Source organism: Galleria mellonella, unplaced genomic scaffold (genome assembly GCF_026898425.1).
Source record: "Galleria mellonella isolate WM207_F2 unplaced genomic scaffold, CSIRO_AGI_GalMel_v1 utg139, whole genome shotgun sequence".
NCBI classification, from domain to species: domain Eukaryota; kingdom Metazoa; phylum Arthropoda; class Insecta; order Lepidoptera; family Pyralidae; genus Galleria; species Galleria mellonella.
Genome location: NW_026441995.1, coordinates 8,420,793 through 8,438,362, shown reverse-complemented (window position 1 = coordinate 8,438,362; position 17,570 = coordinate 8,420,793). Strand labels below are relative to the sequence as shown.

At 30.1% G+C, this 17,570-nt stretch overlaps 1 protein-coding gene across 1 annotated transcript; it reads left to right on the top strand.

Annotated features, from left to right (window-relative positions):
• The first annotated feature begins 1,406 nt into the window (after positions 1 to 1,406).
• Positions 1,407 to 16,974, top strand: LOC113510881 (sodium-dependent nutrient amino acid transporter 1-like). The gene is made up of 14 exons (XM_026894436.3): positions 1,407 to 1,557; positions 5,891 to 6,052; positions 7,730 to 7,997; positions 8,783 to 8,999; positions 9,621 to 9,664; positions 10,077 to 10,224; positions 10,601 to 10,679; positions 11,115 to 11,218; positions 11,697 to 11,883; positions 12,559 to 12,735; positions 13,223 to 13,322; positions 13,642 to 13,821; positions 14,573 to 14,661; positions 15,431 to 16,974. The coding sequence occupies exons 1-14, from the start codon at positions 1,555 to 1,557 to the stop codon at positions 15,635 to 15,637; spliced, it is 1,965 nt and encodes a 654-aa protein (XP_026750237.2). The 5' UTR covers positions 1,407 to 1,554; the 3' UTR covers positions 15,638 to 16,974.
• The last annotated feature ends 596 nt before the right edge of the window (positions 16,975 to 17,570 follow it).

Genomic DNA, 17,570 nt, shown 5'->3' with positions numbered 1-17,570 from the left:
ATAGATTGCAAGGATGCCGCAGCACTCTAGTAGGTACATGATGTTCAATGATGTTATTAAACTATGAAAGTACAGAAGATTTGTTACAAATCATATGATACAATAATAATGCATTCATATCCATCATGTATCCTTTTCCTCTTTATTACACATGTTCTTTACACACAGATGTATACGCATTTGCACACATTGGATTTGAATACCAAATTTCAAATCTATACCTGTAGTAGTCCGGTATAGTACAGTGATAGTTGAAGTAAATTGCAGATGAATGATTCCTTTTTATTTTATTTTTTTAGAATACTAAAAAAGAAAACAAGCTGACGATCCACCTGAGAAAGTGGTAAAAGTCGACTATAGATATGGACAGCGCCATGGATATCACAGAACGCTCCGTGCTGCATGGTAGATACCCCTTATGCATCATTCATTGTATCTAATTTGTCATGTTACATATTAGATACAATGAAATATATAATTAGCTATGAGCTTATCACAATAACAGATTTTTTAAATTATTACTTGTTTTTAAAAAAAAATATAAAATATTTATGAAATTACTGACATTACATACCTATAGCCATTATTTTAAATGTAGTACTGTCCTTAATCTTTGTCTATAAGTAACTAAAGCGATAATAGTACAATGTGATTGTTACTGATAAAATAGTTAACGAATTTTCCAATATGAAACAATTTACAAGGCAGATAAGAGTGCTTCTATTTTATCAAAAGTCACCCTAAGTTGTATAAACACATAAATTAAAGATAGTATCTGCGGTCTTCGTCTGAATTTTTTGATACGTTTGTAGATTCATATGTAAGTTTATACATTTGACTGCCAACTGCAACTAAAAAACATGGAAATACAAACTTTCTACTGAAGATCGCGCTGTATGGTAAGACATAGATACCATGTCTTTGCTCAATGTGGATAAAAAAAACACTGCTTCTACTTATTAGTTGCTTCGTATGTTCAAGACCACGAAAAGTCACCTAGCAATAGTTCAGTAAGTAATTGTTAGACACCTTGAATAAAAATAAATCGCCATCCACATTGCTTCAAGTTAGGGATGCCGAGCTACGAGTCGTTAGAGTTCGGTACAATCTACAAAAATCTGCATTTATCGTGACAACATTTATATGGGATAATGGGACCAATTTTATTGGATGCAATATTAATTGTTAACATCCGTTCTGAATTGAGTCAAATGTTGAGTACCTACTTAAAATGTGTTCACCCACAAAAAATACAAATTAAGAATCTCTCCATCCTCTTTAATCATAGCCCCGTTTACGTAGTACCTTTCATATCACGAATGATTAGACATAACGATATATACATATTTTAGATATTAAAAAACTTCCTTGAAAGCGCGTTATAGTTGACGCGATAGATATTTTATATAAAACAAGTGAAGACAACGCGCATTTGCTCACTCGCGTCTTGCAAGCGTGGCTTGCTTCGTATCAACTAACTTTGATTGTTAAGTGACATCTAATTTGACTTATTAGATATTTATTTATACAAGAAGTGCATGAATAGTGAATAAAATGGTGAGGAAGCTTTTAATTTTCTGTGTTTATAGTTTGATTTTCTATACAGTGACTTATACAGGAACAATACTTCTTATACTTACTTACTATTATGATGCATTATTTATAAATAATAAATAATAGAAGAAAATAGAACTCCTTTTAAATTACGTCGATTGTCTATGGTTCCTAGAGAGATTCGTATTAGAATGTAATCTACAAGTTGCCATGTAAGTAAGTAGGTACCCATCGATCTACATAAAAATACTTAAAGGTATCACAATAAAGCTCCAATAATAAATAAGTAGTTTAGCTATTTGCTTTTCAGTTTTATTTGAATATTTTAAGTGGTACATATTTAATTATACTATAATAATCAATATAATAATAATCGCGCCAACGAATAGACGGAGTTCGATAAACATTTTATACGCAATCTGACTTGCAAAATTTTTATATCAGTAACATACCAGTAACAGTAGAGTGCATAATTTACAACGGAAATCTGCGCAGATGAAATGGTAGACTAAAGTTTATTACTGTAAAAGTAAAAAACTAAATATTAAATAATAATTATTGATAAAAAAAAAACATAAAACTTATCTGTAGATTCCTCCATGTGTCTCATCTCATCATAACAAGTAAATTACACGGTCATTTAGATCTGAGTATCACAGCGCTTAAGTTTTTTTGACATAATGCACGGACAATCAATGGTAATAATAATGATATTATAATAAAGCAAAAAATGTTTGGCTAATAGTTGTTATTTATGGTTAGTGACAGTAATTAAAAAGGTATTAAACCTATGGCATATGATATCTTTATAAAGTGGTTAAATTATTTTTGTATGTATAATACATAATAAATAAAAAATAATAAAAAAATAGGTTTTTAACCTATTTTTCATACCAACTTAGAATTTCAAACAAGTGGAAGTTCACTTAATGAAAAGTTGTAATCGTCGTTTATAGAAAGCATTATGGACATTATAGAATATACTGTGACGCCTATAGTACCCCTCATGCGTCGTCATTTATGAGGACTAATCAACTTTTTTACCATTCCCAGTCAGAAAAAATTTACTCGGCCAGTGAAGTAATATTTTTTCCCTCCCCTTATCTCCGGAATTTCTAAAGTGAAAAATCTAAAATAATTACAGTTTATAAAAGGATATGTATGTCTTACAAGAAAAATAAAATGATGTTTTAACTAGTTCAGTTTTGAGAAATTGTTCAAAAACCTCGTAAAACACATATAGTTATGGGGTCAAGTTTTTAACCCCAATTATGGCCCAAAATAAGAAATACGAATCATAATATCAATTATCGTCTCTATTTCGTATAATTAATGCAAAATTACCGTAATTTTATATCATATTTATTTATATACGGAACCTTCGGCATGTTAGTTCAACTTGCATCTGACCGTTTCTATTTATACTGGTATAGAATAAATACATAATATGACTACACGACAGATATAATTTCTTATAGAAAATGTAAAAAATAAATAATTATTTGCTCCGTAGATACCAGTCTCTTTGACCATATGTCTATATATCGTGAAATTTTACCAGAAATTCATTACCGTGAATGGCAACATTCACACAATGTACCTAGTTACTAAAAAAACTTTTTTGTCAGTCTTTCTTTGACTCATATTCCATAACAGAGTATGAGTCAACTAGTCTGGAAACTGTATTCAGATAGTGTAGGTACATATAATAATGAGACTATCACACAATGTAAACACATAACGTAAGGTATGGAATCCGATCACTTAGTGATTGATGTATCTTAACCATGTTACCTCTAAGATAAAGATATGTACTTGACACGGTCATGTGCAACAACACTTTAGTTAACTAGCGTCACTAACAATTACGGTTTAACCATATATAGATTAAATGTGTTTCGTATTATACATACATACCAGAAAATATATGACTTAGTCATAGAGCGTGCTACTGGTGATTATGATCAATAGTAAATGCATAGATATTAAAGAGAGGGCCGGGCTGGGCCTTGCCCATCCCAGAATTGTTTGGGGTCCACTGCAGGAGCCAAGAGAAGCAACATAAACCCATGTTCGAGAGTACATATATACCTTTTTTTATGAGGTCAATTCAGGGGGTTCAATCCAGGAACGACATCCTGAAAAACAATCTTTAATACACGAATGACCAGCAGTCGATACTAAATGTCGGTAGTCATATGCAGATTAATGGTAGCGGGATTAAATAACATACTATTTATATTTAATAAGGTAACAATAACGTACTCACGATCATAGTTATAACTCTGCAAAAAACAAGCTATGTCGTCTCTAGGTCTTTTATACACATAGACAAATGACGAAATAATAATAATAATAAGTGCCATATGCTTACACCGATCGCCTGGTCCTCAAGCTGGCCAGTTCCATTTGTCCCTATAAATATCTCGTGTTATGAGAATACACCCAGACTAGACACAATTCAGAAAAGTTCGATTCCTTAATTGCCCTGACCAGAACTGAACACTGGGACTTTATTTACGCAAAGCAACACACCCACTGCTGCACCACAAAGGTCGTCGGTAATGTTTTGTAAATAATACTTTGATCATTATCATTATATCAATGTCACTACTAAATATAGGTCTCCTCATAGACTGCCACAAGGAACGGTCTCGAGCAACCTGTATACGTTACATCGTAAATATTGCCCGTTTTAACATAAAAAAATAAAACTTGCGATAGACAGGCGACCAATATATGTTTAGACGTCTTATTACAAAAGCGTTTAACATCTGTTTATGTCTAAACAAAAGAAAGTCTGTTTTATCAAAAATAAAAGGTTTTTAAAGTAATAAATTTTATTAAAGTAGTTTATACATTTTGGCATACAAAATTATAAATAAACAGTACATCGACTGAACACGACACGATATATTCGATTAGTTTTATTAAACTCTATTTAGATTGACAGTGTTTAAAATTATTTTTGTTGTAAGACTGTATATAATTTACAAATAGATTTTATATTAAAAAAGCACGTTTTTGCTTTATAAAGTAAAACGGCAGATTCAAATATCATAACTTAAAAATGGAACTACCATTCTGTATATATATTTAGAATTGGCGATATAATTGCGTAACATATCTAGATACAAAAAAAATCTGAGGAATTCAAAATTGTAAGTTATTTTGAGTTTTACCTCAATACAAATGAAAATGTTAGGTGCGTGTCATTTAATGTAGTCATTTTAAAATAATTTTTAAGCAATTTAGTATGACAAGTTGATCGGTCATCTGATGAACAACTTTTGTACACAGTTTCCTTACTAATATAAGTATATACAGATAAAAAATAATAATAAAAAAGTATTTATTGGTTTTTTGTTTTATTGTATAGATGAGGCCCTTCGCATATTATTTTTATTTAAACGTAGACACCAAACAGTCAGTTATTGTTATGACTTATAGATAAGATTATTAAAGAAAGTAACAATGATAGATAATCATGATTCAATTAATGACATACTACCTACATTTAAATGGAACAATAAATGACATATAATTTTTCTATATCTATAAATCCTACATTATAAATTAAATAAATTTAGGTGCAATGTATATAATATGTAGATATTCATATTTACATTATATTTTATTGTTCTGGAATTTTTTTATGAAATAACCAATAACAATAACAGCCCCTTAAACTCATAGCACATGAATCTATCGAAAGATAGGTACGTTTCCACATATTATATATACATAGTAATATATTGTATGTTTTGTACCTATCTATGTTTTCAGTGTGATATCAAATTCAATAATATGTAATTTTTTTTGTGAATTATGACAGTTATGCTAATACAATGAAACGAATTCGGCCTGATAGCTTGTTCCGTTGCAAAAAGGAACTTTTTAGTATCTTTGTCAACAATCTCAATGTAGAAATTCTATAAGTACATACTTATGTTTATAAATAATAATTTATGGTTTAAGACATGTATTAGTCAACGCTTATTGTAGTCGAGACTATTGTAAGTCAGAACTATTGTCCAATGAGAAATGCAGATGATGTGAACATATTATCCTTATTAATATTATATATGTGAATACGAGTTTGTTTTTTATCTCGCAGCGTCTTAATCAATCACTATAAAATTTCATATACATATACGAGATGGAAAAGAACATAATGCTATTTTTATTCCGATTAGTGAACATATCCTGGTCATGCAAACATAGTCGCGGGTAAAAGCAGTAAAGTTATAATTCCATATGCAAAAACTGCAAATGATTGAAAGCAATGATAAATCAGATCAACAAATATCAATACATTATGATTTATGTTTTCCAGAGTCAAAATAATAATGAGGGTATTGAAGTCGTAGCTCCGGATGAGCCAGCATCTGAAGCTAGTCCAATTCCGGAATCTCCAAAACCACAACAAACAACACAACTTGAATCATCATCGTCAAATCGAAAAATTTCTCTACAATCCACTTCGAATACAAAGAAGGTATGTATGATATTTAATAATTTAAAATAACTTTTTCAATTTAGAAATTTTTATAATAAAAGACTGTTACTTACTACACAATATGAGCATAAGGAAAATAAATTTTGATAAATGATTTTAAAGTTTGAAAGTAAAAAATCGGCCCAATACGAGTCGGACATATGTAGCCTAGGTTCCGTAAAAACTATATTCGTAATTGAAGTTCTTGTAACTACAAATTTACGGTTTTCGGATTTTTCTTTACTTAAGTTTTAAAAAATTGCTTCTTACCAAATTTCATCAATCTAGGTTGACGAAAAACGATGATATAACTATAACTGGACAACGGGAAAATATATATAACTATATATAGTTATAAAATAACATAAATTTCTAAAATAATATTGGTATATTTGATGCTCTTTTAGGAATATGATAAGTATGGGTATGTAATAGAAATATATAACTTACAAGTTTAGGTAACGCTATAACAAAATAAATTAATATGCCATAAATTAAACACCTATGCCTCCTACCTATTTTTAAATACTAAATTCAACTAAGACGTGCTAGATAAATTAATCAATAAAATTATTCACACAATTAACATTTTTCCACTTCGAATAAATAGATAAGGTGGATGATAAATAGTCAAAAAGCATTATAGATAAGTAAAAATATGATACCTATGGATTATTATTGTAGTATCTATGATAAAAATATTGAATTCCATCCATTTATTTTATTGTTGTTTTATCTAAAGGTTAAAGAGATTGAATATAATTACATGTTATAGCTTTACGAGCCATCATAATGTATTTAATTTACCCTAATAAACACTTTAGTATAGCAAATGTATTTGAGTTCATTGTTGGAATAAACTAGATCACCAGACCTCTTATGGGTGCAATGGATGAAATATAACGTACCCGAAAGTAGTTTTTCACTATCTATTTTCATGCTTACATATATGTACAAGAATGTACGGATAGAGAAAACGGTATGTCAAAATCCTCTATTCTTCTATACATCTTTTGCTTGATCTACTTCCATAACATAACATAAAGTCCCATCTCATACATAAGCCAGTTGAAGGACTTTGATGTCTTCTTTAAACATAACGCTATCTGAATTTATTTTTAGGTCAGTATAGACCAGACCTCTCCTAATACCTATATCCTTACTTTTTCCCTATATTTTTTTATGCAACAACAGGCTGATAGCCCATGGAAAGTGGTAACCGTCATCTGTAGACATGAAAAATACTATGGATATAATAGATTGTACTCCTTCGCCAATGATACCCCCCATGCGTTGCTATTCCTGAGGTATAGTCCCTGTAAATTTACTGCCATATTCCACCCTTCAAACCGAAATACAGTCATGCAAACACAATTGCTTTACGGTTGAAACACGAATGGGATAGAGGTACACAAGCAAACGACTTTTGTACGAAGTCTCCCCCTGATGAAATCATAATTGTATGTAATAAAAAATGTAGTTTTTTATTCATATTTATTTTATCGTCTACCGTCTAAATAAACAAAATCTGTAATAATAAAATAAATTATATTCGATAATTAATTGATCAATATTGATATCGCTATACATTTACAATACATAGTATTACATTATCTGTGACAATACTGAATATCTACCTTGTTCAGTTTATTAAAAATTAAATTTTGTCGTTTCCAGGAAAATAATGCCGACGATCAACAAGACCGGATGATGTGGGACAATCAAGTCGAGTTTCTTATGTCGTGCATCGCCACATCCGTGGGTCTCGGCAACGTGTGGCGGTTTCCGTTCGTTGCTTACCAGAATGGCGGCGGTGCTTTCCTTATACCCTACCTTATCGTACTCTTTCTTATTGGAAAACCCATGTACTACCTGGAATGTGTACTAGGACAATTCAGTTCAAGAAATTCTATTAAAGTCTGGTCATTATCTCCTGCAATGAAAGGTACTCAGTATTTGATACTGTATTCTTATATTAAGCACTGTAATAAAATTTTAATACATATTATGTATATAACAATTAATCATTTAAAACAAAGAAAAGTAGTTCTGAGCGAATTCAGTGTTTATCTTTATAATGTACAAATACTAATACTTTTCCACAGCTCTATTTTATCATATTTTATTTTATGATCTGATCGATTCCATGTAGATACTAGGATGATACAAGTATAATCTAAGGATACAAGGTACTTAAAAGCAAGTAGAGTAATACTTTACATATTTACACTTTATTGTTTCTATTTCTATAGGTATAGGAACAATCATAATCATCAGCATCGAAAACTATTTTTTGTTTTGGATTTCTCGATAATTCATTACAATCGATATTATTATTATAAAGAGAATAGATTTGATTGTTTGTTTGTAATGGATATACTCAAAAATTATTTAACGGATTATAAAAATTCTTTCAGCTACATTATTAGCGAATAATATAGGCTATATATTTTTTTCAAAAGTTCTATCTAAGCGGAGCCGGATCAGCTCACTAGTCTTGTATATACGCGGTCAGAATTGTATGATTGCCAGTGGAATATGTAATAAAAAAAAATACCACTTTCGACCTCAAGGCTTGTAAAGCGTGATCCCATATGGGCAGATACCAAAGTAGGCGTATTTTATGAAGTCCATGTTTACACTGTTTATATCTATAGGCGATGATTATCATTTTTCGTTAGCTGAGGAGTTCCAGCTTATACTATTCCTAAAAGTGGGTCACTATTGCAGGTACCGGCTATGCACAGGCTCTGAGCTGCGGTTACATATTGTCCTACTATGTGTCAATCATCGCATTGTGTCTATTTTATCTATCGATGAGTTTCCAATCAGTACTGCCATGGTCTGTCTGTGATGAAGCATGGGGAAATGTATCATGTGTGCCATCTAAACCAGACGGCTCAGTACCACCCCCTAATGCTACTAGTAGCGCCGAATTGTATTTCATGTAAGTATCTTTAACTAAATTGCAAAAAAGAAAATTAAATTACTGCGTATGTGTGCTGTAATGTGCTGCATAAACTTTAGTCGTCTTCTATGTTACATAAGGATTACCCTGTTGTGAATCTGCAGGGTTGTTAAATATTCATCCTATGACAATGAAATGTCATATATCCGTTATGTATTGATTCTTTATTCGTCCCATATTATATTTCTAACTGAATCTAGTATATAGTTTTTTTTTTCGTCATTTTGGAATGGTAAACATGCTGACAGTTCACCAGATGGAAATTGGTAACCGTCGCCAATAGACATAAACAACACTTCAAACCAAAATATTACAATGTAAGTTTAGCTAGCTTAGTCTATGTTCAGCAGTGGACAGTTAACGGCTGGTACGACGACGACGACGATAGGTATTTGGCAGCAGAATGAGTAGAAATTATCAATGCAGAAGACTTCTGTACAAAGTCTCCTGCTATAATAGGCATTATTTTACGTCAAGTGGAACCTTCTTTAATATTTCAAGTAATTTAAAAAATATATTATATAATACTAAAATATAATAATAGATAAAAACTTGTCAATTAACACAATTCTCTACTAAATTAAAATTTTGTATTTACAGAAAAACAGTGCTTCAGCAGAGTGATGGCATAGAAGGTGGATTAGGTTAGTACTTTAATACTTATTTACATGACTCAAAAAGAATGTAATATATTAAAGTATCGTGGATGATACATATATTTTTTATGGCTTTGTTCAATTGAAATAATATAACTTCCGTCACTGTTTGATAATTCAACTTAAATAAATTAACAAAGATATGGTAATACTCCCATAACTTTTAATTTTGTTACTGAAAGTTCAAATGTAAGAATACTTAGCCTTTATTAACACTTTTTGTTTCATACTCGGTTTGGAATAGGTTTGTATTCTCAGGAGGGTACAAGAGTGATATTCAGATAACAGTTATTCATATCTGCATGTAGAGTCCGTGAACCAGAATGACGTTAGAAGAAAAAGAATTATACAATGGTGTTATATGTACTTTACGGTTTTGATTTTCTCAATTCATTGACAGGCGCTCCGGTGTGGTATCTGTCTCTGTGCCTCCTGGCGTCGTGGCTGATAATTTTCTTTATCGTGGCACGAGGAGTGAAGAGTTCCGGCAAAGCTTCGTATTTCCTTGCTTTGTTTCCTTATGTCGTCATGATCATCTTGCTAATTAGGTATTTACTTTTTTTGAGATACGTAACATAATAATTTGAAATGTTCTCTAAGTAACATTCTCTATCAGAGAATAATATGAAGAATGAAAACAATTGTATTTGTTCCTTATTAACTCGTAACCGTGAAATTTCTGTAAAAGATTTATTACTTTTAATCGAGTTCAAAAACGAAGATGGTTTTAATTCGATTGTATTTCTTATACTATAACTATGTTTTTGCCTATTTTGAACTAACTTTGGCTGGCGTTTAGTTAATATGATAAAAGGTAAATAATTTATTTAGGTAATCTATTAAATAATGTACATGTATAAAGATAATTAACCAGATTTCTAATAAATTTGTAACAGATTAAAAATTAACATTATTAATTTTCAGTACTTGCCTTCTGGATGGCGCTGGAAATGGCATTTTGTTCTTCTTGACACCACAATGGGAGAAACTTATCGAGCTGGATGTAAGTAACACCAGGTATTTTAATTTGAATTATTTAATGACTATGTTTATAATATCTTACTTATTATCATATTAATTATAACATCACTATAAACTGATTAATTAAATTTAAAAAAAAGATTAAATAAATTACCGACTGATAGCTTCTCTACTATCGTGTAATTGGAAAATAGATGTGGGTGTGATTCCTGCTGGAAATTTTCATATAGCTGAGGATTACTCGCAGTATATGTAAGGTAAATTTGAAAGAGGATAGGTACTATTGGAGACTTAGTCTGCTTTATTAAATGTATAATCAAATAAAACGGTGTATTATCTGAAGGAAGACAGATTAATGTAATCTAAATATTTAATAATAAAACAATACGTCTCACACCTACATACGGATATACCACCTATACGGACATATATTTTAAATGAATTTATATAATTCCAGGTGTGGTACGCAGCTGTGACACAAGTATTTTTCTCTCTCTCAGTATGCACCGGAGCCATTATTATGTTCTCTTCGTACAATAAATTCGATCAGAATATCTACAGGTACCATTGCACGATTTTTTAAAAGTTTTCTATCGTACTGCAGATATACATGCTAATAACAAATAACGTTTGATATTATTTTTAATGACATATAATATTTTGTTATGACTATCACCTTATACATTTCACATAAATGTATGCTTACAGTAATAGTGCTTTGTTATCCACTGGTGGCATTTCCGTGGTTCGTTAAGAAACATTTGCTATTCAAAGGCTAGAATGTAGTCGTGGGATCTCTAAGGACATTGCTGAGTTTGCGGGGACTCGACGGATTTTAAACGCCAAATGCAAAAGTCTAAATCTAAACATACGACGATATCGATCAGCTTCAATGGAACTACTGTGATTTAATTTAAAACCAAATGTGGTTTTGCAAGCTTTAATCCATACAATGATTACAACACATTGTCGTATACATATATCATGTGACTATATATCTACTTTATTGTCCTAAAACGATAAACAATTATAATTTCAGAGATTCTATGATTGTAACTACATTGGATACATTTACAAGTTTATTATCTGGCATTACTATATTTGGTATCCTTGGCAATTTGGCACACGAGTTGGGCCAAGAAGTGTCAGAAGTAATTGGATCTGGCGGTACTGGTTTAGCTTTCATTTCATATCCAGACGCAATTGCTAAAACATTTCAGCCCCAAGTAAGTATAAGTAATAATAAATAGATAGCATTATAAGTAGATACAGAGTAACACAATGTTAGAATTTTTGTCATAATTTGTTATCACTGTCTTTGTATTACGATGAATGGACTGTAAAATTATGCAAAACATTGTCATAGATAGATGTCTTATAGATCTAAGTATGTCATACCTATTACAATATAATTTGACTATTACATTATATAGGAGCTATTTTTGCCTGGAAGAGATCGCTTTTAGTGATAAGGTCGCCCATTGTTTTCTCATTGTGATTATTTCTTGTAATTGTTTATATTTATAATAAGTTTACTATTGTAATCTTTTGGAGGAAACAATAAAGAGTATCTATCTATCTATTTTATTTTTTTTATGGATGATAATGGAATGGTAACCCTGCCTCTGCTATTGACATACACTGGCGGGGCACCAGTGATAGATGACAGATGAGAATGAAAGCAGCTCAGTTAGCCTATCGTGACATTATGTATTCCACAAGAATTAACCACGATGGTTTCCAGAGAGAACCATGTGGAGGTCGACCTGAGAGGGTATATTGTTAGCAGTGACCTGACGACTGCTGGACCAATTGGGCTAAGTTTTTTTTTAAATTCCATCAAGGAACAATAATAAATGTAATTTTGACAACATTAATAAATGAATGTTCATTTGTTTCAGTTATTCTCAATATTGTTCTTTTTGATGATGTCGGTGCTCGGCGTGGGATCAGGAGTTGCGCTGCTCTCCACCATCAATACTGTTATGATGGACGCCCTGCCTAAAATTCCTGTTTTATACATGTCAGCCATGTGTTGTACTGCTGGATTTGCTATTGGTCTCGTCTACGTCACTCCGGTAAATATACAGAATACTTAGTATTTTTATAATAATATAATCTTATTTTTGCGTATGCTTCGTACGATCTTTTTTGTAAATAAAATATAGCTCATATTATTCCCTGCCAATATAACATTCTTAGGTGAAAGAATTTTAAAATCGATTAAATATTTATTTCATTTATCCATTACAAAACAAAATCTTTAAATTGAATTTTTCTTCTTTTTAATATCATTTAAATTAATTAAAAGTACTTGTCTTTATCGGCGACTTCGTCCGCGTGACCGAAAAATATCGAATGAAAATAAACTGGTAGGCCAGGTAGGCCCATGGTGCTCTTGGACATCACAATATATTATATATAACTATATGATACTCTTCATGTTAGTTGGTTACGATTACAATTTTCCATCAGGCAAGTTTATTTTTATGTAATTTTGCACCAGTAATTAAATAGGTACAAATTAGAAACTCGAATTTAAACACATTATTTCTTATCTTATAGGGTGGTCAATATATACTGGAACTAGTGGATTATTATGGTGGTACATTCCTTGTACTTTTCTCCGCCATTTCCGAAATTGTCGGCGTATTCTGGATTTACGGTATGTCATCATTTAATTAATGAATAAAGTCTATTATATCTATCTCTATATATAACATGTAGGATAGTACGCGTATACCAAATTTCATAGTAATTGATCAAGACGTTAAAACGCTAAAACGTAATAAACAAATTATCAATGTGAACGATTTTTTACTTTCTTGTTCCGACATTATTAAATACTGCGCTCGAGAATCTACATATACCTAATCTGTGACTATGCTACGAATTCTATTCTTAAAAAAACACTTTGAAATCAAAATAGTTAAAATATTATTGTGCTTTTTCATAATACAATCATGTTTTAACGTCCTTTCCAGGTTTAGAGAACTTCTGCCTTGATATCCAGTTCATGTTGGGAGTAGATACGTCAGTGTATTGGCGTTTCTGCTGGGGTATTATCACTCCAGCTATGATGTTAGTGGTGTTTATATATGCCCTAACTTCATTTGAAGCTATCAAATTCGGTGGTACTTACACGTACCCTACTCTTGGATATGGTAATTTCATTTATTAATCTTTTAAACATTAGTGTTGCATCCAAATAGCTTAATAACTTTGTTGCGGTGACGTGGCAGTGCTTATTTGTGGGTAACGTTTGTTTTTCATATGTTCTTAAGAAGTGTAACGACATTAATTTTAGGGTTCCATGCCAAATTAGGTGCTATTTCGTCTATTCGTCTATCTGTATTTCAGCAAATACCAGTGCTTTCCATTTAATATTTGGAATAGTTTTAAGTATTATTCGTTATATTTTCCTTGTGGTTAGTCATACTTATTGCATAATTGAAACGTAATTTTCTTTTTTAAAAAATCTAATTTCGATTTTTAAAATAGACTTACTAGTCTAAATGGAGTATCAAATTAAAGAGATTTATTTCATTATTTTAAATTCAAATTTGTAATTTCTTTTTTTTTTGCATAATTTTCAACTTATTACAGAAAATATAATTTTTTTTTGCGGGAAATTAGCCATCAAAAACAAATTCAATTACGTGATTCGATTTTTAATTATAGCTATGGTTTAAAATAAGAAAATGCTATTGGCAATTCAAATTATAATAATAATTAGGTTTGTAGGAATTTTAAATCTAATTTCGATTTTTAAAAGCAAAGAGAGCACTCGTAATTAGGAATTCATTGTGTAATTATCTATTTTTTTAAGCTTTCTTTTTATTGGATTGATACCTATTTAGACCATAGATAATATGATGTAGTAATAAATACATAAATATTTTATTTGCATTACAGTGTCTGGATACTTGATGTTGTTTGTTGGTATCGCCTTCGTGCCTATCTTCATACTCTTGACAATATTGAAAAACAGATCATCAAAAGAGGTAAATATTATTTTTGCATTAATAAAAATGAAAGTTCCTATTCTAGTTGCAATAATACTACTTTTTGTTTCTTGTACTATTAGAAATTAAATACAATAATATAAATCGGAGACAAATTAGAATTTTGACAAAATTAGTGAGTAAAGTTCATATGATTTTAATAAAAGAATCACCTCTGTCCCACTCGTATTTTTACTGCCATGTAGTTGTTATTTGCATGACTGGATTTTAGTTTGAAGGGTGGGGCAACATATGAGGGGTACAGTGTAATCTGTGATGTTCGTGGTTCACATCTATATATGATATATAGTATTAAATTCGCCTTTTGGACGTGACATTTTTTGTAATGTGGCCAATAAATAATAATTAAAAATAAATAAATAAATAAAATAAACACCTCAGTCCTCAGGAATGGCAACGCATGATACCCTCATGAGTAAAACAGTATACTCAGTTATGTCCATGGTACTCAGTTATGATCATGTCTATAGGCGACGGTTACCATTTTCCATTAGGTGGGCCGTCAGCTTGTTTGCCATTCTAAGTTGCATAAAAAAAAATCTATAGGTGACGATCGCACTTTCCGTCTAGGGGAACATTAAAAATTTAACATGGATATCATTATTATAGGTAGGTACCTGCATATACATATATAAAACGAAAAGTCAACTAAATAATTTTTTTCACAATCTTCACTGCAGAAATTTAACATTTTTATAAACTAGATTTAGTATTGTATTTTAAATATGTATAAATATTTTATCTTCAGCCTGTAAAGGAATCTTTTCAATCAAAAAAGTCGTGGGGTCCACGATTATCCAACCTACATACTGAGTGGGAAGCATTCAAACAAAAATGGAAAAACGCACGCAAGGATCTACATGTTTCCCGAGTCACGCACATATGGTACAGTCTCACTGGTGGATATCAGAAAAGAACTAGTATTAACAACACTGTAAATATTGTATATAACTAGATTAATTAATAGGTAGTAATTAATTGTTGTTAGAATGATCTATAATTTATTGCCACCACTAACTTAGTCATAGAAAAAAATAAAAAAGTACAGAGCAATATCACATAACTACTTACATATCTATGAATAAAAATACAAAAAAATATATACATAATAACATAAGAAGTGCCTCACCTACACGTTATGCCCTGTATTATAAAAAAACAGTCAACGAAAATCTTGAAAATCACAATTAAAAATACAACTTAGAACACTTCTAACCACCTAAGTTAATTAAAAAAAAAGGCCAGACATATTTTATAGACATACAGAATTTGTACAGACGAGTATTAATCTATGACAAAAAGAGTATTCTTCACAAATATTTTTGTAATTTTTATATAATTAGTTAAATAAAGCATTGTATTTTTTTATGATAATAATTTGACGACGTAGCTGGTATTTGCGATTACTACAATATTAAATATTGTTATAACTAACTAACCATACTATGTACATCAGTAAAAAAATTTGAAAAGCCTAAGACAACTTATGTTTGCATCCTACATTTTGTCACTATAGGACTTATTGAACTATCTGAGGTAGTAATAAAAATCATTAACATAATTTTTAAAGAGCGCTTTATTAGTAAAACTGGATATGAACATTGTTAAAGAAAAAAATTAAACTTCTATGATAAAACAGCTGTCAAGTTAAAATAAAAAGATTATTTTTTTTAGTTTTTCTACTTATATTGTTTTAAGTATGATACTCAAGATTCAGTAACAGAACACTCCCTTAGAAGGATATTAATTATTATTATTTCACTACATATGTGTATGATCATATTACCGTATTTTATATGTAAAGTCACTAATACTTACCTTTTTAGGTAAGTAATAAAAATGAAAAATGATTTAATATATTTTTAAGATATATCAAAACTTTTATTTTAAAGTGTCAGCATTATAAATTATCACAATAATAAAATAATAATATTAATGCAATAACTCCCAACAAATAAATAATATAGCCAATAAAACTATTATGTATAGTATCAACAAATTTTTGTACTAGCTGAAAACAATGCATAAAATTATTGTGATACTTTAATTAGGTACTGTCTATCTATGCCTTTTACAATGCAATCAGTGTGAAGTTATTTATTTTCGCATTCCTTATCGTAGTGTTGATTTAAATTTTCAAAAACATTATGTATTTTCATTAGCAACATCACTAAATTTAAGTATGATACATGAAATGTGCTTTAGCGACTACTTTTTGTGTAATATTAAAAGGATAATAAATAATTTTAATGCTAAGAACAATGTATTAAATACAGTGAATAAGAAAATGAATTATTTATTTTACTGTAATTCAGGCAAAAGCTATTTTTGCTCAGTTCCTAATAAAGACTACGTAATTTAGGTAAGTAGTTAGAGTAATAATTTATTTATTATTTAATTAATAATCGTACACCTTTTTTTATTATATATTAATATTAAAAATGATGAATAAATATTTTTTTTATTTTACTACTAAAGATCTTATCATTTTATTATCAACGCTTGTAACAAAATATGCTATCAACTCTTAGCTTTTACTAATATCATATATATGAATATTTGCAAAGATGTTTTGATGTAAAATATTCGGATGTTTGTTAAATTCAAAATTAACGTCACATTAAGATCGATCTTTCATGGACGATACACGATACAATGCCAACATATATACATATATTAAATTTCTAGTTATTACAAAAAATATAAAACTTGATTTAAATGAAAGGTGAATTAAAATATAACACAATGCATCCGGATTGCCAAGTAGCAACCCTTACTTGCGGCTTAGTGTAGAAGTGTAGATAGATTAATATAAATGATTCATTATAACTACAGCGCCTTCATCTAAAACAAAAAAATTATGATACTGGCAACAATAGTTGTTAGTT

Bases quoted from the DNA above. Each gene is read 5' to 3' on its own strand.
- LOC113510881 (XM_026894436.3), top strand. The intron at 9,000-9,620 runs GTAAGTATCTTT...TTGTATTTACAG, and splicing joins AGCGCCGAATTGTATTTCAT to AAAAACAGTGCTTCAGCAGA. The intron at 9,665-10,076 runs GTTAGTACTTTA...ATTCATTGACAG, and splicing joins TGGCATAGAAGGTGGATTAG to GCGCTCCGGTGTGGTATCTG.